General features: G+C 34.6%; 1 protein-coding gene across 7 annotated transcripts in view; it reads left to right on the forward strand.

Moving 5' to 3' along the window:
* SLC4A7 (solute carrier family 4 member 7) overlaps positions 1-21,887 on the forward strand; it is a 109,209-nt gene that overhangs the window by 78,979 nt on the left and 8,343 nt on the right. For all 7 annotated transcript variants that reach the window (XM_023207265.1, XM_023207269.1, XM_023207270.1 and 4 more), the window contains 9 exons: positions 2,217-2,322; positions 4,731-4,892; positions 5,284-5,397; positions 7,969-8,130; positions 8,315-8,566; positions 11,255-11,323; positions 12,947-13,120; positions 17,024-17,155; positions 19,768-19,865. In XM_023207265.1, the coding sequence (XP_023063033.1) occupies positions 2,217-2,322; positions 4,731-4,892; positions 5,284-5,397; positions 7,969-8,130; positions 8,315-8,566; positions 11,255-11,323; positions 12,947-13,120; positions 17,024-17,155; positions 19,768-19,865 (1,269 nt within the window). The remainder of the gene's footprint in view (positions 1-2,216; positions 2,323-4,730; positions 4,893-5,283; positions 5,398-7,968; positions 8,131-8,314; positions 8,567-11,254; positions 11,324-12,946; positions 13,121-17,023; positions 17,156-19,767; positions 19,866-21,887) is intronic.

Raw genomic sequence — 21,887 nt, forward strand, 5'->3', positions numbered from 1 at the left:
AGATGAGATTTTGTCACAGCATTCAATGGACAAAAATATAGTCGATTAAATTCAGTGTTTTTTGTTCACTGAATACATGAACACATATGCATGCTTATATGCTTATACATGCTTATACATAAACATGTATTTTGTTCACATATACATGCTTATTCACATGTATATGTTTTGGTCTTCTGTTTGAATTGGATTGGCCAATTTAAATTTGATAGTTTGGCAACTGATCCACTATATATTTGAATCAGGCAGTTATTACATTGGATCTTATATTCTTTAAATCCTAGATGTATAATGTAATGTAGACTTTTTAAAAATGTTTTTCAAATTTTTCATCTTCATTAATATTTCTGAAGCTTGAATTCTTTTTTTTTTAAGACAGAGTCTCTCTCTGTTGCCCAGACTGGAGTGCAGTGGCACAACCTCAGCTAACTGCAGCCTCTGCCTCCCCGGTTCAAGTGATCTTCATGCCTCAGCCCCCCCAGTAGCTGGGATTACAGGCACATATCACTGTGCCTGGCTAATTTTTGTATTTTTAGTAGAGATAGGGTTTCGCCGTGTTGGCCAAGCTGGTCTCGATCTCCTGACCTCAGGTGATCCACCTGCCTCGGCCTCCCAAAGTGCTGGGATTACAGGCGTGAGCCACTGCGCCTGGCTGAAGCTTGATAATTTTTACTGAAAGTTATTTCAATACATTCATCTGCTGTTTAGTGTTTTCCTTTTGATAAGAAAAATGTGCAATGAAAATCTTTTTAAATTCTAGAATAAAATAGGATTTGAAAATAAATGTATAATAGTTACAAAACTTTGGCAAGTATATTCAATAAGTGTAAAATAGGCTTTTGAAAGTAGATATATTTAAGTAGATGCCTTTATTTGCTGTCTTTAGCAGTCACGCTTGGTGTAAATGTGGAACTGCATTTGATTGATTTACAGGGAAAAATATGGTTACCAAAAGACACAAAAGGATACAGCTTTTCTTTTTCTACCCACCTAAGCCCCAGATACATGTACTTCCCCCTTTTGTTCATTCGTTCTTCTTCCCCTGCTACCTTTCCTTGCACACTCTCAACTTTGACGGACAGAATAAAGAGGGTATGGAAATTCCTGTAAGACACTGACCTATTTGAATATACTAGTGACAGTATGATGCCCAATCTATTATATGCTATCTTCTTTCCTCTTAAAAGCTTTTAATTTCAGCAATTTTTTTTAAACTTTCTTTCCTTGCCTTTTGCTTCTTTGACCTTTATAAAGCATGCCTTTTATAGTTAGTGTCAGCCAGTTAGAGCAGTGTTTCCTTCTAGTTAACTGGGTAATTACATGTGAATTACATTTATTTGCTCAACATTCTGTGAGCGTCTGCAGGCACTGTGTTAGGAGTGTTGCCTAATTTATATTATAAATTTGTATTTGTAGTGTTACTTATTCACGTCATAGCCCCTTTTGTGTGTGAAGAAGCTGATGGCCTTGGAGGTTAAAACTTGCATTAGGTCAGTCAACTACTAAAAGCACCTGAATGGACTCCAAAGTCTGTCTTTTTGCCTTTTCTCAAACAGTTTATAATCTAGTTTGGAACGTTCATGATTATTTCTTTTCATCTTTTAAGTCCGTATTTAAAAGTTTCTTTGCTTATGTGTGTTCTAGCTTTAGGCAGTTGAAATAGTTCTGGATATGAACTGAACTCTGATTTCCTTATGACTCTCCTAGTCCTGTCCTGATGAGAAACTATTTTTTATTTATTTCTTTAAGAATGAGCCTTAAGATCAACAAAGGGTGACTGTGAGTAGGTAGGGCTTGTCAGTTATAAATAATTAATGGTAGTATAACTTATTGGGAATCTGTACATGCTATGGGGGAGTGGGAGGAGACAGCAGTAACTGCTATGGAGATTGAGTAGATAAGCTTTAGTGGAGACTAATCTTGCTAAACATGGTGGAATCATCTCCGATTTTTAAGTAAAATAGTGCCCCCTGCCAGGGACATAACTAGCTTCATTAACTAAACATTTTGATATTTGTATTGGTTTTATTTTATTTCTATAACCCAAACTTTATTCCATTCTGTTGTTTCTGATGTATTTTTCACTTTCTAGTCTCCATGCTTTGCAATGTGGGGAAAAAAAAAAGTTAAAAACTACCACATTGTGTAATTGATTTAGTAAAATGTAAGCATGAAATTCAGGATCCTTAAAAATGTATACTACTCTAATTTCTCAGATGTGTATGTACTGAACCTCCTAACCCCAGCAATGAAACTCTAGCACAATGGAAGAAAGAGAATATAACAGCACACAATATTTCCTGGAAAAATCTTACTGTTTCTGTGAGTATATTTTGAAATAAAGGGTTTTGTAATAGATATTGATCTGGTTCTTTTAGCTTTTTCTAATTAGACATACATTTTCTTCTTGATTGATGGATAGATAGTATGTTTTCAGTACGTAGTGTGGTTTTGACCAGATAGTAGTTGCCACTTTTTTATGTAACGTGTGCTCGAAAGTATAGGTTGAAAAGAATGAAACTGGCATGAGAGATAAAGGGGAATTATATTTGACTTCCAAGCTATGAACAGTATAAAGATGTGAATATACTTCTGTTTTCTAATTCTACTTAGATTGATACATTCAAAGGAAGTGTTTACTGGGACTGTGGCTACATATACTGGACTTTACAATATTTTATATCCACTTACACTGCCTTTTTATCAGTTCATCTGCTCTATTGACAGCTTATTTAGAAGATCATGAAGAGCTGTGTTAATGTCCTAAATGTCTAAGTTAACTTTGTCTAACTCATCAAGACTAGTCTGAGTTGAACATTAAGGGAAGAGAAACGAAAAAGGATAACAACATGTAATGAACACCTACTGTGTGCTGAATACTATTACAGATGTTTGTGTTCTGTTGGGGGAATATTGTCCTAACCCTGGAATATTTATTTTTGACATTTTCAAGCCTGGGAGTTAGAAATAAGGATGTAAAGTTTGCCAGTAGTTAGAATTAAGAGTAAGGTCCCTTGAGCTACCCTTGTGCTTTTTATATCGTATAAGTAAGTAACTGTAGGTCATTCCTTTCTTACTAAGATGATAGTTAGTTTATAACTATATAATTTGAAGGGTATTAACTGAAATTTAATGCCACTGATAATTTAAGCTGTATTGTCCAATACAGTAGCCATTAGCCACATGTGTCTATTTAAACTTAAGATTAATTAAAAGTTTAGTTTTTCAGTTAACTAGCCACATTTCAGGTGTTGAGTCAATTCATGTGACTACTGGCTTCTGTATTTCCATTATTCCTGTGATTGAAATGTTACATTATCTGCATCATCTAATATATCTATTGGGCAGTGCTGATTTAAAGCAGTAAAAATTGCCAGGCACGGTGGTTCACACCTGTAACCTTAGCACTCTGGGAGGACAAGGCCAGGAGTATTGCTTGAGGTCAGGAGTTAGAGACCAGCCTGGGCAACATAGCAAGGCACCATCTCTACAAAAATTAAAAAATTACCCTGGTATTGTGACTCACGTGTGTAGCTAACTTATTGGGAGGCTAAGGAGGGAGAATCACTTGAGCCCAGGAGTTGGAGATTACAGTGATCTGTGATAGCATCATTGCTCACCAGCCTGGGTGACAGAATGAGACCCTGTCTCTAAAAACAAAAGATAAAACATAGATTCATGCTTTACTATTTTATATTTAAAAAGTCATTTTTGTTAAGGAAGAGGTATAGTTAATAGAGGTGTTCAAATGAAAGTGATTTGTTACAAAGAATTCATTTCATGATGGGTCAGATGTCTTTTATTGATATAAGTATTTTCATGTTATCCCAATGGGCCTTGCAGGGTGGGTTTTTTTGTGTTTCTGGTAATGGTATAGCTTTTAATTTCATGGTCCATGGAATGGATTAGGTTTACTAATCTCAGCACATGGCATGTGAAAATAATGGAACATTTAACTATTTTTCTTTTGGTACAACTGACTTGTTAAAATGAGCTTCATTAGACTATAAGTAAGAAAAAGGAGAACTTTAGTGGCATGTACTTCTGTTAATCTCTGGTTGCCTTTCAGTTATTTTTTTTTTTCCCTAAAGGAAAATGAAGTCAGTAGTTTCTATAATTGCATTTTATTATGCTATATTATTATGTTACTGATTTTGTTAATGGAAATATTTTAACGGTCATTTTACTGCTCATGGTCCTGTGCTTTTAGTCTGAAGGTACTGAGTCAAGTCAGAAAAGCTAAACACAATTTTTATTACTGATTTTAATTTAGATACTGTAGCCGTGTCTTGTCCAGCATCATGAAAGAGCATAGTATTAATTTTCTATCTGCTGCTTTTGTTTTAAACCACTTGTTCAGAGACAAAAGCGGTAAAATTGTGGACAAGCAAGAATGCAGAAGAAACATTTCACAAATAATACTACGAGGCTTTCACTATAGGGAATATGGAATTGAAAGAAAGGAGTATATGAAGTGACTTGGCAAAATACTGTATTTTAGTGATTTGAGATGCACGTATTTTTCAAATTATAATATCTTGAACTCAGGATATATATTACAATTAGTTGGTAGTGTGTTATAGTTGACTGGATGAGGTTTTTTTAATAAGGAAAACAAAATAATGGTGCCTCTTACAATCAGTTGCATCTCATGAGTCAATGAAATTCATAATAATTTATTGAATACTTAAGAATCCCCCATTCTCTGTTTTCTCTCTCCTTTTTTCCAGGAATGTAAAAAACTTCATGGTGTATTCTTAGGGTCAGCTTGTGGTCATCATGGACCTTATATTCCAGATGTGCTCTTTTGGTGTGTCATCTTGTTTTTCACAACATTTTTTCTGTCTTCATTCCTCAAGCAATTTAAGACCAAGCGTTACTTTCCTACCAAGGTAACTGATAGAATTTTGGAATTCTGGTAATACTCATATTTTGGTTTTTATTTCCTTGGTTTATTTCAAAACGGTAATACATTTTTTGAGGTTAATACTCTATGCCAGCTGGTTAATAAAGAAATTATTCATAGTGAAAAATGTATATTACATGCCTGAGCTCACAGTAGGAAGATGACGGTACCATAAGAGTTGCTAGGTTAGTTGTGAAATGTGTTTCTTATATTTTTGGAAAGAATTAAATATAAATGTGTTTCACTGTTAACATTGTCATTAGTTAAAAGCTCCATTTATACGTTGTAGTGACAGTTTTGTCAATGAAAGATGTGAATTATTTAGCAAGAACACATAGTATTTCTGTGTTTATATTAACATGATCCCTTTAACATAGGTGCGATCGACAATCAGTGATTTTGCCGTATTTCTCACGATAGTAATAATGGTTACAATTGACTACCTTGTAGGAGTTCCATCTCCTAAACTTCATGTTCCTGAAAAATTTGAGGTAAGGATTAAAACGAGTGGCTATTTGTTACTTGGGAATACCATACTACTTTAATGCAAGATACTATTTTCTCATTAGTTATTTTTCAAAAGTATGTAGTCTCTCTGAAGAGCTGATGCTTTGAAAGGAAATAATTTATATGTGTTTTTCATATATATATATAAACAATGACAATATGGACAGAAAAGAGACATGTGACCTTAAAAGTATCAATGCTGGTCCATTAGAGAGAGTGAATGAAAATATCCATGGTAAGATGTAGGAAGCCATTAAAAAAAAAAAAAAAGTCTTTGCTCTGCTACCTGGAATTCTTGCTGTACCTTCCAGGGAGAAGGAAACACCCTTTATTCTTTTATAAAGAAGTAACCCAGGCTGGGTACAGTGACTTGTGCCTGTAATCCCAGCACTTTGGGAGGCCAAGGCAGGTGGATCACTTGAGGTCAGGAGTTCGAGACCAACCTGGCCAACACGGTGAAACCTGTCTCTACTAAAAATACAACAATTAGCCAGGCAAGGTGGCGGGCGCCTGTAATCCCGCTACTCAGGAGGCTGAGGCAGGAGAATCGCTTGAACCCAGGAGGCGGAGGTTGCAGTTAGCTGAGACCATGCCATTGCACTCCAGACTGTGCAATAAGACAGAAACTGTGTCTCAAAAAAAAAAAAAAAAAGGTAACCTAAAATTGAATTTTCTAGGAGTGGCACGAAGGGTCTAGTTAAATTTCTAGAAGGGTAATATATCTGACAGTAGTTGGAAAGTTCCATGTAACAATTTCCGGTAGCACAAGGAGAAAACGAAATGTGTTCTATAAGAAAAATGCTATTTGATCTGAACATCCATTTGAATTTTCTGCTTTCATTAGCAAATTGAATACATTCATTTTCCTTCTGCTCTGTTTTTGTTTTCTTCCATCCTCCTTTGTTTATTCTAAAAGGAAAGACATTTTGAGTAGTGTCACTGGTTATATTTAATTTAAAGTTATATGACTTCTTTCAGAAGCATCTGGTTTAAAGGGTATCTGAAATAAGGAATATAATGAAGATCATTTAATTTTATAATATTGCACTGAGATAAAAAAGTGTTATTTTTAAAGCCAGTGGTCTTTAAAAGTAGGGTACACAGGTGGAAAATGATCTGCCAACAATTTTTAGAAAGTCTGTGTTTCTAACATAAAAATATGAAAATATTAAACTTTAAGCTTATTTTATGAGAATATATAAATAAATGAAACTATGAATTAGTATTGGTTCAAAACTTGATGTAATTTCCTATAATCCTGGCCTACGTTCCTTGTTCTAGTTCTTAAATATGTCCTTGTTATTCATTTATTGATGTGACTTTGAGGTAATAAATAGGCCGATTACAGGGGGCATAAAATATACTTAGGGAAACAAATCAAGGAACTCTTAAGAGTAAATGGCATTGTATAAGTAGAATAAAATATTTTTATTCATATACAATATTGAGTGTGAGGTAGTTTAATATATATTAGTGTGGGAATATTGAATTACCTGAACTTTGAAAGTATTAAATTTCCCTTTTATATTGACAAATGTTTTCATGAAGAAGAAACAAGCTTAATACCAAGTTGAGGTAATAAAAACATATGTTTTTGGTTTCAATATATGTGGTATTCTCCCAAACATACTAAACTCTCTTGATCTTAAAAAAAATTGCTGTAAAATAAATCTTATATTGTACCGTCAAAATGTATTAGTATCTCATAAAGTGCCTTATTTTTGTTAGTAGTTCCTTTGAAAATATCATGTATTGAGGACCAGTTCTCATTTAGTACCCACCCTGTCAAAATCACTAAGTCTGAGGACTTATAAAGCAGTTTAGTTTAGGAGTTTAGTAGATAGATTGATTTTGCCTTATATGAATTATGCTGGAACATGTGGAAATGACATTCCAGTTTGCTTATCAATTTCTGCATAACAAACTTTTGAATAACAGCCTTTTATTTGTTTATAGTTCTGTGGCAGTTGAGACTAGGCTTAGCTGGTTTGTGGTCTGCTCTATGGGGTGCAGCCATCAATAGGGGCAATATGCCTTCATTCGTATATCTGAGGCCTCAGCTCAGATGGGTGAAGCAGCTGGGATAGTTGCCTGGTGAACTGCCCCCCACTACCATATAGACTATATTGAGGATAGTCTTATCCTCAAGAAAGCTTATCTAGGCTTACTCAACAGCGTAATAATCTCAGGATTCAAAGAGGGCTAGAGAAGAAGCTGCAAGGTTCGTTAAGGTTAAGACTTAGAAATCACATAGTATCACTTTGACCTTATTCTGTGGGTTAAAGTAAGTGACAGGGTCATCCTGGTTTCAGGGGTTAAGGAAGCAGCCTCCACCTCTAGGTGGAAAGATTGACTGAGTCACATGCCAGGAGGTACACTTGTAGGGATAGGAAGAATTACTGTGGCCATCTTTGAAAATAATTCACCATATAGTTCAAGATTTAAGTTATTTCCCATTCCTTGGTATTTCGTGGAACAGATCAAGTCTGTGTTATGAAAATTTAGTGCAATACAGCAAGGAGACTTTTTAAAAATTATTTTTAATTTTTTAACAGCCTACTCATCCAGAGAGAGGGTGGATCATAAACCCACTGGGAGATAATCCTTGGTGGACCTTATTAATAGCTGCTATTCCTGCTTTGCTTTGTACCATTCTCATTTTTATGGATCAACAAATCACAGCTGTAATTATAAACAGAAAGGAGCACAAATTGAAGGTAATTTTAGAATTTTGCCTTAAGCATTGTGATTCTTCAAGGGTTTGAGGTGTTTTCATAATGATTGGAACATTAGAAGATGTAAGATGAAAATTAGCTTCTTCCCTCTTTATAATTACTGTAGAATGTTAAATTGAGAGAACAATTTAGACTTACAGATACTTATGTTCATTTCACTTTTCAGAAAGGAGCTGGCTATCACCTTGATTTGCTCATGGTTGGCGTTATGTTGGGAGTTTGCTCTGTCATGGGACTTCCATGGTTTGTGGCTGCAACAGTGTTGTCAATAAGTCATGTCAACAGCTTAAAAGTTGAATCTGAATGTTCTGCTCCAGGGGAACAACCCAAGTTTTTGGGAATTCGTGAGCAGCGGGTTACAGGGCTAATGATTTTTATTCTAATGGGCCTCTCTGTGTTCATGACTTCAGTCCTAAAGGTAAAATCTCTTTCTTGCAGTGTTTTACAGTCTTATTATAACATTTATACTTAGTTATGTGAAAATGAAACTTAAAATATCTAAAATTAGGTTTGTTTTCCACAGTTTACTTGGGAAATAATTTCATTGGGTTTTTAGTATAGCAAGCTTTCAGTGGTAAGCTGTATATATTTTTAAAATAACGTATGCCAGGTGCAGTGGCTCACACCTGTAATCCCAGCACTTTGGGAGGCCAAGGCAGGAGGATTGCTTGAGGCCAGGTGTTTCAAGACCAGCCTGGGCAACATAGTGAGACCCTGTCTCTCTAAAAATAAAAATAATTAACCAGGTATGATGGCGTGCTCCTGTGGTCCCAGCTACTCAGGAGGCTGAGGTGGAGGATCGCTTGAACCTGGGAGGTCAGGGCTGCAGTGAGCCGTGATTGGGCCACTGCACTCCAACCTGGGTGACAAAGTGAGATCCTGTCTCAAAAAACAAAAAGAAAATGGCAAATATCAATATGTGTAAAACACTCATAAACAAAAGTATTTGTGGGGGAGGGGGAATGACCTCAGTAATTTTTAAGTTTATAAAGGGGTCTTGAGACTGAGACCACAGAGTTTGAGAGCTTCTGACCGAAAGTTGTTGTGTCTTTCACCTATGACTCTATCCTCATTCTCTCTTCCATCACATCCCTCTTGTTGGCTTATATTTTTAATTTTATTATTGTAAAAGTTGTTATTAATATTTACATTTTGTGCTATGATGATAAGCCTTCCTTGCTTCTCCTGTAAGTTAGATTACAGAAACTTAAACCCTCTGGGAACACATAAATGATATGATGATGATATTTGCTGAGGACTAAGCAGTATGATTGTGAGGACTAAGCAGTGTGATTTGCCTGCAGGGAGGCAGAAATACACCCTGTTTTACTCCAGCCCAAGCTTCGAGGCCAAATAAGTCTTTCTAATATCTGTTGCCTTCCCTTACTGTAAAAAATTGTATATGCAGGTTCCCATTTTTCCTTGTATTCATTTTTTGTATTGATAAATTCTTTTTACACATGGTACCATGAGTGGTGAACTTGTTCAGAGTTCTTGCGTATTTCAAAATGTCTCTATTTACCTCAACATTTGATCCATAGTTAGATGTTCAAAATTATTTTCTTTTGGATCTTCAAGTCATTGTTTTCTAGAGACCAATTTTCTAATGAGAAATCTGAAATCTATTTGGTTTTTGTACTTTTATGGAGACCTTTTCCCTCTTTTCTGTAAGATAAACCGAAACAATTTTTTTTAACTTTCATTTTTGTGAAATTTCATTCAGATACTTAGGAGGGCAGTTAGGGGCTTTTCATTTACCCTGCTTAGTCTCTGTTAGTTTCCTCAAGAAACTTGTGCCTTCTGCTGTGGGGAATTTTCTTCCCCTGTTTACTTCCCTTTCATCTACTGTCTCTGTTACAAATTTCTTCAACTCTAGCTAAACAGATCTCAGACCTTTTGGATTTGGTCTAACATTCTTATCCCTCCTCCCCATTGCTGTTAAAGAAAATTTCCTCCTTTTTTCATATCATTATATTGGTCTTCAGTCTTATCAAAATTGTTACTACAAAATTTTAGTTATTTTGATGTTTATAGATTTAATTTTCATGAGCTTTTCCCATTCTTATTGTTTACTTTTCCGAGCATTCTTTTTTTTTTTTTGTCTCACTCCATCACCTAAGCTGGAGTGCAGTTGGCATGATCTTGGCTCACTACAACCTCTGCCTCCTGGGTTCAAATGATTCTCGGCCTCAGCCTCCCGAGTAGCTGGGACTACAGGCACATGCCACCATGCCCAGCTACTTTTTGTGTTTTTGGTAGAGATGGTGGTTTCACCATGTTAGCCAGGTTGGTCTCAAACTTAAGACCTGCCCACCTCAGCCTCCCAAAATGCTGAGATTACAGGCATTGCTTGGATTTTTAAAAATATGTCTGCTTTATAAATTGTTTTCTTTTTTTCCAGTGTCCTTAGAAAGACCTGCTAGGTTGTTTAGAAGAGATGTAGTAGATGTGGTTTTCCTCTGTAGTTTTTTAATATGTTTTTCCTTATAGTACACTTCTTGCATAGGTCAGAGTGCTTTTTGTGGTTTTCGAGTAAATGGATGGGCTCTGTTAATAGCCAGACCTTCTTGCAGGATGAATAGGTGTGAACTGTATAGATAGTTTGGGATCATCATAACTGCCAAAGTATTCAGGATTTTATTTTGGAGGTGGATTTTAATTACTATATTCAGTAAAGGCTACTGCATAATAATATTCACTGCAGCAGGTAGTGATAGCAATAATGATGGTTGTCACCTTTTGTGTGGTTGATATGTGTCAGGTGCTTTTCTGAGTGTTGTATGTATTTGAAGTCATTGAATCTTCACAGCAATCTGATACAGAAACCGAGGTACAGAAAGGTTAGGTTTGACTTAAAACTAAGTCTGACTGCAGTACCCCTGCTCTTAAGTGAACATACTCCCTTTTTAGGAAGCAATATGTAGATGATGAGCCATTTTTCAAGCAGGTTATTGTATATTAGCAATTTTCTTATCTGTGGAAATGTTAGATCGGTCTAATCCTCATGATTGAAAGATCTTTTAATTCTAGCCCTGTAATTACTCACTGATTATGTTTTTGTGTACTTACTACTCATGAGTTCTAATTGTGGTCATTTTATTTACAGTTTATTCCGATGCCTGTTCTGTATGGTGTTTTCCTTTATATGGGAGTTTCCTCATTAAAAGGAATCCAGGCAAGTTTTAAGTATTTAATGATTTTCTATAGAAACTTGATATTTTAAGTATGTAAAGATTATTTTAATGATGGTAGTGATTTATTCTCAACTCTGACATTTTGTAGGCAGGTTAGTTTCCTAACTGAAGACTTCAGACATTTGCCAAGTGATTGTTTGCTTACTGCACATTTTTTCCTCCAGAGAGTGAGGTCATGGGCTGACATGGTCCTTACCTGTTTTTAATTGAAGCCAATGAAAAGCCCTATAACTCAATAAAGACTAGTATAGTGAGAGGGAGGATCAAAAGGATTGGACTGAAAAAAAGTTTTGGTACTTAAAAAGGTAGATATTAGTTTCCTATAAAAATAGCAAGACCCACCATTTGTGTAACACAATACAGCTTATGAAGCCTAGCAGATACGTCATTTTGTGATCCTCAAAACACTAACCAGTTGGGAGAGAGGAAAGGAAGAAATCCTAATAGAAATCAGGAAACAGAAATAGAAGGACTTATTGAAGATTATTAGCTAAGCCAGTGATTTCATTATTTTGTTTTGTTTTAGTAGTTACTGGGAAACAACCTAATAAAACTTCTTAAGATTTGTACTAATGTAATTTTAGTATAAAACATTTAGGCTGGCTATGGTGACTCATGTCTGTAATCCCAACACTCTGAAAGCCTGAGGCAGGAGTATATCACCTGAGGCCAGGAGTTTGAGACCAGCCTGGACAACACAGTGAGATCCTGTCTCTACAAAACATTTAAAAATTAGCTGGCTGTGGTGGTGTATATGTATAGTGCTGGCTACTTAGGAGGCTGAGGTAGAAGGATTACTTGAGCCCAGGAGTTTTAGGCTACTGTGAGCTGTGTTCATGCCACTGCATTCCAGCCTGGGTGACAGAGTGAGACCCCGTTTCAAAAAAAAATAAATAAATAAAATGATCATAAAGCACAGTTAGCACTACATGACCACCTCTTCTTATGAAAAGGATGTTGTCTAAAGTTTCCAACACATAGGCTAGTGGCAGGAAAGCATCTTTATTTTTTCAACACCATCCAGGATCTACTCTTCACTGGTCCAGAAATTATTTCCTTATCTCATGTGATTTTTAAGAGTTTTGTGCTGATCTTATTCACAGGGTGTAAATGATGAAATTAAAGCTCCAAAAGATGAAGGCATTTGCTCAGTTTTATTTTCAATTAGTGAAGAATTATAATTGTTATCTCAGTTTATTTTCTGGTTAGATTTGGAAAGAACCTTAGGAGTCACTCAGACTATTCTGTTGTCGTGCACATTAGAAAATAAGTTCAAAGAGATAAATGACTTGTGCATTCGATTATAGCAGATAAGTTTATCTAGATATTTTAATCCACTGAGTTAAACATTTTGGCTTGGGTTTTCTGATTAAATTAATTACAGCAGTGCAGGTGGTTGCTTGGTTCCTGCCGGCCACATCCCCCCTACCCTCCTCCCTGCTTTGGATCCAGAGAATCCTTGCTGTAACATTCTCCTGTACTATCAGAAAATGTCAAGGAAGTTACAGTTTAATACACAAAATCCTAAAGTTGAGTATAGATTCTTCTTCTAAATAGCAGAAATATTTTATTGAAAACTTCTTTGTTTTTTATTCTGTATGTAGTTGTTTGACCGTATAAAATTATTTGGAATGCCTGCTAAGCATCAGCCTGATTTGATATACCTCCGTTATGTGCCTCTCTGGAAGGTCCATATTTTCACAGTCATTCAGCTTACTTGTTTGGTCCTTTTATGGGTGATAAAAGTTTCAGCGGCTGCAGTGGTTTTTCCTATGATGGTAAGATTTCTTCAGACTTACTCTGTCACTAATTAATAATATTTTTACAGTAATTTTTTATTAGTATTTATCATTGCCTTTGAGAAAAGGAATAATGCGTTCTAAGTACCTTAGCTGTTTGAAAATGTGAATTAGCTGCTACTTGATACAAACCAGTTGTTTCCAGTCTCAGTTTTCTTATTTTGTAAATTTTTGTTTGTTTTTCTTTTTAGTCCTTAGGCTATAGGACTCGGTTTTGTATTTTTAAATAACTTCAGAATTCAGGACGTTCATGGAACAAATACATTTTCAAATGTAAAAGCAAAGCAACCAAAACAACATGGTTCATTATTAAAATATTTTGATATATCTTTTTCAGAAATTGACAGATCTGGAAGTTAAAAAGTAATGAAGACTACTGATGAATTTAATAAGACAATATAATTCATTAAATTATCACAGAATGTTGCGTTTTACAAATAGAGAATGTATATTCTTCTGTAAATACCATGTAAAAATTGGTTTTGTACATGGCCACAGAGAAAACCTTACAGAATTTAAAAAGCTATAAAAATTACTCAAGTAATATTTTCTAATAATTAAATTAGAAATAAATAATGGAAAGCCACTAAAATAGTCTTAAATATTTGGAAATTAAACACTGTTCTAAATCATTTCTGAATAGAAAACTGAGTTAAAAAACCATCTAGAGGTATTGAAAGAGAGAAAATTATAACAATGTCGGTGTAAAACTTTGAGCACAACTAAAACACTGAGAGGAAGGTGTATGCACTTCATTGCCTTTATTATTCAAGAAGACTTCGATGCAGCTAAGGTTTTTTTTAAAAAAATCAATAATGGATAAACCACTCCAAGCCCAAGTAAAGAAGAAAATGAGAGAGTGGATATACAAGATTAAGAAGGAGAAAAGAGAGATAACCAGAGATATGGACGTGATTCGAGGGACTTGATGAAAATAACACTTGCATGAATATCAATAAATTTGAATATCTAGAGCAGAGGTCAATAAACTTTTTTCTGTAAAGGGCCAGATAGTAAACATTTTAGACTTTGTAAGTCACGAGAGTATTATGTGGGTACTTACGTAATCTTACTGATGAAATTTTAGAAATAATTTTAAAAATATAGGACTACTAGAAGAATGGAATTACTTTTTATTTGACATTATTTTACTTAATCGGGATTCATGGTTATTGTTCTCTACCATCAAATTAATTCCAAATGTTTATCTGTAAAAAAAAAATTCTTAGGTTATGGGCTATACAAAGATAGATGGTGGATGAGATTTAACTCAGGTGCTGTGGTTTGCTGACCTCTGACCTGGAACAAATGGATTATTTTCATACTATATCTAAATTTCCAGAATTGACACTAGAAGTGTAAAATTTGTGTATAGCCCAGTTGCATAGAAGAAACTGGAAAAGTGGTTAAAGACCTGTCCTTAAAGTATCAGGGTCAGACTGGTTAAAAGCTTAATTTTAAAGAACAGATAATTACAGTGCCCTCTTGAATTATTCTAGACCAAAGGAAAAGATGGAAACCTACGCAATTTTTTTCTCAAAAAAACACTAGCAAGTTATTAATACCCAAGGCTAATTAAGTTGCACAAAAAATCTATGCTGCCTTCCTACTTACTAATATAAATGCAAAAACGTTAAACTAAAATATTATCAAGTAAATTTAGCAGAATTTCTGAGATTAATATACCTTAATTAAGTAGATAGACAATGATACTTTGGCTTCAAAGCAATTATTAACATATTTGTTGAAAATGTCATAGTATACCTATTAACCCAAGTGATTTTAGTTAAAAACAAAAAAGACTGAGCCCGTAATAGAATTAATAAGAATTGTGTTAGGGTGACTGCATGTTAGAAAACTTGATGAATTAGTAGGCAGTCTCTCTCAATGATCAAAAACCATAAAATACTTAAGAATAAATTTTAAAAGAAAAACCCTTTAAAGAAAAAGTCTTTATAAAAGCAGTTGTATTAGCTTCCAAGGGCTGCTGTAACAAAGTACCACAAACTAGAGTCAGTATGTGGGAGTGGGCAGCAACATGCTCTTTCTGAAGCCTCCAGGGGAATCTGGCCTTGTCTCTTCCTCTCTTCTGGAGATGTGCTGGTTGTCTTTGGCATTCCTTTGGCTTGCAGCTGGGTAACTGAAATTGGGGCCTTTGTTGTCACACGGTATTCTTCAACAGCTTATTTCCAAATAAGTTCATATTCTGAGGTACTGGAGGTTAGGACTTAACTATTAATGGGGAACAAAATTCAATCAATAACAGTACTAAGGGACAACAAATAAGACCTGAACAAATACCGTGTTCTTTGTTTTAAAGACTTCACCTTATAAAACTTTCAGCTTTCTGAAAAATCGCATTGAAATGTAATACAGTGCCAAGTACAAATTCTACTGGAGTTTTATCTGAATGTATGTGTTGGGGTGGGGGATGGTGTCATTGTGAACTGGGTAAATAATTTGGAAGCTTATAGAAAAAAAGAAATGCCAGACTCAAAAAACATGGATGGTAGAAATGTTCTGTATCTTGTCTAGGTGTGCATTATATGAGTAGTATATACATTTGTCAAAAGTATCAAACTGTACACATGCTATTTTTCAATTTTTCTGTATGTAAATTATATATTCATTAGAGAGACATAACTAGAGAATGCCAAGATAATGATAATTATAACTAAGAAGGATTCCTGGCTAGGATTGGGCATAGAGGGCTTTGCTTTGTCATCTACTTCACTGTTCATGTGCGGATACTGTACTGTTTTGATAACCAAGTATTTAAAAATTGCTGACAAGTCAGTGTAGCCACCATAATATAGAATTGGCATATGAATAGACAAATCAGAAAAATAGACAAATGGGTCCAGAAATGTATCTGAATACATTGGAATTTTATCACTTGAATACCATAAGCAGGTTATTTCATTAAAGGTAGTATTTCTTTTGTATAGGAGAATTTAATATGGGACAATTTAAATGTATACCGGAAGCTAAGTAATGTTGTGCTCCTTATCTGAGACCATGTTCAAAAATCATAATTGAATTCAGTATTTAAATGTTAAATAAATTGTAGTAGAAAATGTAAAAAAGTATTGTATAATCCATTGATTGGGACTAACTTTTCAAAGAACATAGGAAAACCCAAGTGTAAAAGGAAGATATGCTATATTTGACCACAAGATAATTAAATGTTTCTTATGTGTTCAAAAAGCATAAAAAACAGTAAAATCAGACTGAACTGGGAGAAAATGTTTGTAACATGTAAGACAGATAAAAAATTTCTATTCAAACTACACAGAACTCATAAATTCGTAAACAAAAGTCATAAAAACCAACAGAAAAAACAGTCAAAGGTTAGGAAATAGCAAGTACAGAAGTGGAAATCTCATTTGCCAATCAGCATTCAAAAACATGCTCATCTTCAGAAGCAGTTAAAGCAAATTAAAGTAGTAGTTCATTTCTCCCATATGATTGAAAAGTTAAAACCTAATGTTGGGAATAGGTACTCTAATGCATTGCTCAAGAGATTTTTAAAAATTATATATACTTACATAATATATAGTCTTAAAAATTAATGTTTTTGCTTTGATAGTCAATGTTTAACCTGCTTCATAATTTCATGTGGAGTGCAAGGGATTTATTCAGGAGAAGGTTAAGAATGCCATTTCCTATTTTCCTCTCTTTATAGCTTTTTTTTTTTTTTTAGCAGAAAGTTAAAAAAGATAAATAATTGACTCAATTCCTTTGAAACAAGATAATGTGTGAATAATTTTTAAACTCTATGAAGCATTTTTTATTGTAAGATTTAACAAATATGCTTTTGCTCTTTAAGTGATACTGTTTATATTATGTGTTACTTAATATTTCCTTCCTCTCTTTTTAAAGGTTCTTGCATTAGTGTTTGTACGCAAACTCATGGACCTGTGTTTCACGAAGAGAGAACTTAGTTGGCTTGATGATCTCATGCCAGAAAGTAAGAAAAAGAAAGAAGATGACAAAAAGAAAAAAGAGAAGGAGGTAAAAAGATAACCATTTTAAACTTACACCGCTTCCTTATTTAATATTTTGTACCATTTTGCAGACACATTATAATCACTTTACATGAATCAGTTCCTTTCATCCTTCTAAGAGCTTTATATAAAGTGTAGTAGGTACTGTTATTATCTCCATTTTACAAATGAGGAAACTGAGGCAGAGAGCGACTAGATAACTGTTCCAAATGTAGGCTCTTAACTATTTCATTGTGTTGTACTTCCATAGCTCTGACACAGTAATACTTTTCAAAAATTAAATATCGTGTGCTTACTTAATCAGCAATCAGAAGAATTACAACTTTTAGCAATATTAAAATATAGGTAACACAAAATAGTTGTACATCAGAGTATATTATCTGAGTAAACCTTAAATACTTTTAATATAAATTTTAGCATATATTTAATTTTATACATAATGACAAAAAGGATTTTTAAGTAATTATTTTTTTAAAAAAGTATAATAAAGTTTTAGTCTTTATGTGCACTTACTGTGTACCACCATTAGTTGATTTGTATGCTGAGATTTAAACATACTTTATTCTGAATTGGAATTTGATTTTTAATAACCAACTCAATACTATCAGTTAATAAGATGGAAAAGTAGAGACTTGAGTATATATCATTGATGGTTTTTTGATTGTATTTCCTTGCTCCATTTTCCCATTCAGAATATTGTTTGGAAATCAAAGATAAGAAAGATGCATATTTTTAAATGTTATGGTCCTGTTTAAATAGAGATTAAAATTTTATTGGTTTTATGTTTATTTGTCAACAAAAATTGAAATTCTTTAATTAGATACTAATTACAATATTAATTTGAATTAAGACACCAGATTTTTAAAGTTAAGATTTTGGTTTTCTTCAGAGTTATATATGTAAATATGTATGAGGGTGTTTTGTTTCTTTCTTCTGAGATGGAGTCTTGCTCTGTAGCCCAGGCTGGAGTGCAGTGGCATGATCTCGGCTCACTGCAACCACCTCAACCTCCCGGGTCCAAGGTAGCTGGGATTACAGGCACCCGCCACCAAACTGGGCTAATTTTTGTATTTTTAGTAGAGACAGGATTCCACCATGTTGGCCAGGCTGGTCTTGAACTTCTGATCTCTGGTGATCTGCCTGCCTTGGTCCCCCAAAGTGCCGGGATTATAGACATGAGCCACTGTACCTGGCCTGTATGAGTTTTTGGTGATTTTTGAAATAGGATGTAATTTACCTATAAAATATATGGGCCAAATTGCCTGTTTATTACTTTCTGTATTAATTAGAATAAGGTTCAGTCATATATAACAAAAAACAAAAGTAAAAGGTTATTCTTGCGTTTCAAGTAAAAGAATTCTTGAAAGCAAGTGATGTAGTGTTAAGCCCCACAAAGTTGTCAGGGGCTCCTTGTTACTTTTCTCCTGACCTCAGCATATAGTTTGCATCCTCTCCTTCACTTCCTGCGTCAAAATGGCTGTCAGACTCCAGCTGTCATGTTAGCATTAGAGACAGAAGGAAAAAGGAAGGGATAGAAGGCAAAATAGCTTTACCGTATTGTCAAGTGTAAGGAGTCTTTCCAGAATGTTCTTTCCAGTAAGTTGTGCTTGCACCTCATGATCCTACTAAGTTGCAAGGAATGCTGGGAGATTTAGTTTAGAGGTATTTTTGTTTTTGTTTGTTTTTAAGATCTGGGCACATTGGCACCTCAAAATAGTCAAATTTCTATTAGTAAGGAAAAGAAATACAAATGTTCTGTCAGGGTCTCCCTCTACTGTCCTATCCATCACCCCCATTATTAACATCATAATTTTCTTCTGTGTTCACTGTCCAAGTTGGTCTCAACTTGAGCTTGAGCCTTGATCTTAACCAGCGTTAGTGGTCTGCTTTGCTGGATTCTATAAGTATTTGCTGAATGATTTAAGATAGTACTTTCATTGATGTACTTTTAAAAGGAGTATAGGAAATGCCATCATGGTTATTAGTAATTATTACTAGGTTGGGCTGAAGGGAATTAAACAACAAATACTCTCAGCAAATTGATCTGAGAGTATTTGAGACATTGCTGAGAGTATTTCAATTTCTGAGATATTTTTGAGTGTCGTAACTGGAGGGGCTGCTACTGGCATCTGATAGGTAGAATTCGGGGGTGCTGTGAAATACTCTATATACATAGGACTTCTACAAAAGATAAATATTATACCCTAAATGTCAGTATTCCTGAGGTTGAGAAACCCTGCCTTATCCAAATGACATTTCGCTCTTATTGTATTGTGATAAGGTTTCACAGAATGTTATCTCTCATTATAAACCTGCATAATAATTGATAATCACATTTATGTAATTAAATTATAGTTAGATAGTATAAATGATAGTGATTTACATAAAGAAATGAAAGTTATATCAGTGTTAAATTAGTCATGTTATACAAGTGGTTGTTTTTATTTTCTGTTAAAAGTATGTCTTCATGATTATAAAATTAATTTTTCAGTAATGGCAGATATATTATATTTAAATAATGTCAGTTTGAGTTTCTAAGTCTTTAAAACATTGTATATTAACCGATTCTCTTGGAAAATTTTCTGGGAAAAGTAACCTCTTCACACATGTGTTCTAAAGGAAGCTGAACGGATGCTTCAAGACGATGATGATACTGTGCACCTTCCATTTGAAGGGGGAAGTCTCTTGCAAATTCCAGTTAAGGCCCTAAAATATAGGTGAGTTATAACTTTATGCTCTAAAACTTTTATATGCATGTCAAGTGTATTAATAAGCCATACAATGCTTCTTTAAAATGATTTCTATTTTATAAAAGATGATAAAATCTGCATATGGTGTATCAACTAAAGGAGGGTGTCACACAATTTGAAAAGGAAGTCCCTTGCTCCTTTCCCACCCAAGCTGGACATGGACCAGAGCCTTAAACTAACTTCGATGCCAAGCCAATAAAATTGACTTGTCTTCTATCACTCCATCTATCTTAGTGAAGTTTAAAATCAGTACATGAGTCTGAGAATATTTCCATTTTCCCAGTAGTGTAGCTTTTTCCTTTGTGCCCTTCATTAGGGCTGGGGTCAGTGGGTGCTGGAAAATAAAAGTTTTCAGTAATCTTTGTCAGTATCCATTCAGATACCAGTAATTCATTTTCTGATAGCCTTCTAATACATAACTATGTTTAGAGGCCCTGGAAGTCTCTTACTTTTCAAAGATGTGATTTGATTATTGGCAGTGAGGGTTCATATGATGCAAGAATTAATAAATATGTATAATTCATTGTGTGTGATTTTGGTGATTTATATTTAAATTTAAGAACTAAAGATATAGAGGTTGGGAAATGCAGACTTCTGTAGTATTAAAAGATTAACCTATATTCATGTACACACCTGATTTCTATTTCTACACATCTATTCCATTTCTGATTAGCTAGAGAAGTCAGTCTTAGAGGCCGGGCGCGGTGGCCTATGCTTGTAATCCCAGCACTTTGGGAGGCTGAGGCAGGTGGATCACCTGAGGTCAGGAGTTCAAGACCAGCCTGGCCAACATGGGGAGACCCTGTCTCTACTAAAAATACAAAAATTAGCCGGGTGTGGTGGTGTCTGTAATCCCAGCTACTCAGGAGGGTGAGGCAGGAGAATTGCTTGAACCCATGAGGCAGAGATTGCAGTAAGCCAAGATCATGCCAGTGCACTCCAACCTAGGCAGCAGAGCAAGACTTAGTCTCAAAATAATATTAATAACAGCCTGTATTTGTGTACACACCTGATTTCTATTTTTTTTCTTTTTTTTTTTTTTGAGACGAAGTGTCGTTCTTGTTCCCCAGGCTGGAGTGGAATGATGTGATATCGGCTCACTGCAACTCCGCCTCCTGGGTTCTCTTGAGTAGTTGGGATTACAGGCGCCTGCCACCACGCCCGGCTAATTTTTGTAATTATAGTAGAGACGGGGTTTCACCATGTTGGCCACGATGGTCTTGAACTCCTGACCTCAGGTGATCTGCCCGCCTTGACCTCCCAAATGCTGGGATTACAGGCGTGAACCACAGCTCCTGGCCCTCCTATTTCTACACATCTATTCCATTTCTGATTAGCTAGCGAAATCAGTCTTAGAAAATATACAGGTTTCTTCCCTGATCAGTTGATAGAAAATGTTTTATTGGTATTTAATTAACTTCCTTCCATTTCTTTTTTTATTTTTTAGCTATTTATAGCTTTTACAGGAGTAACATTTGACTTGTACATGTTGATTAGTTGTGATGAATGAATTCAACTAATTTTCCTCTATACATTTTGCTATTAATTTTCACTATATTCTGTATTAATATTTCTCTTGAAATTTTTGTGTACTTTAAATGCCAAGCATAGAGGCATTTAATATGGATATTTAATATATCCAGCCACAGTGATCTGCTTTGATGGGTTCTAGAAATATTTGTTAAATGATTTAATATGTTCATTGATGTACTTCTAAAAGTATAGGAACTACCATGATGGTTGTTAGTAATTATCACCAATTTGCTGAGAGTATTTGTGCTTAATTTCTATACCCTGCTTTATCACTTTTTCAGTGTAATTATATATGAACCTTGACAAATTTAAGTGGAGTCTATAGTCTGATAAAGAAAAAGATATCTGTAGTTTTCCTTTTGTCTTTTAAGTGGTGACATGAGCCATGATTAATATGGCTATGTTTAAAATTTTTAACATCAGGAATGCCAGGAAATGGCTAATGTGCTTATTTGC

This window comes from Piliocolobus tephrosceles, chromosome 2 (assembly GCF_002776525.5).
Source record: "Piliocolobus tephrosceles isolate RC106 chromosome 2, ASM277652v3, whole genome shotgun sequence".
Classification (NCBI taxonomy): domain Eukaryota; kingdom Metazoa; phylum Chordata; class Mammalia; order Primates; family Cercopithecidae; genus Piliocolobus; species Piliocolobus tephrosceles.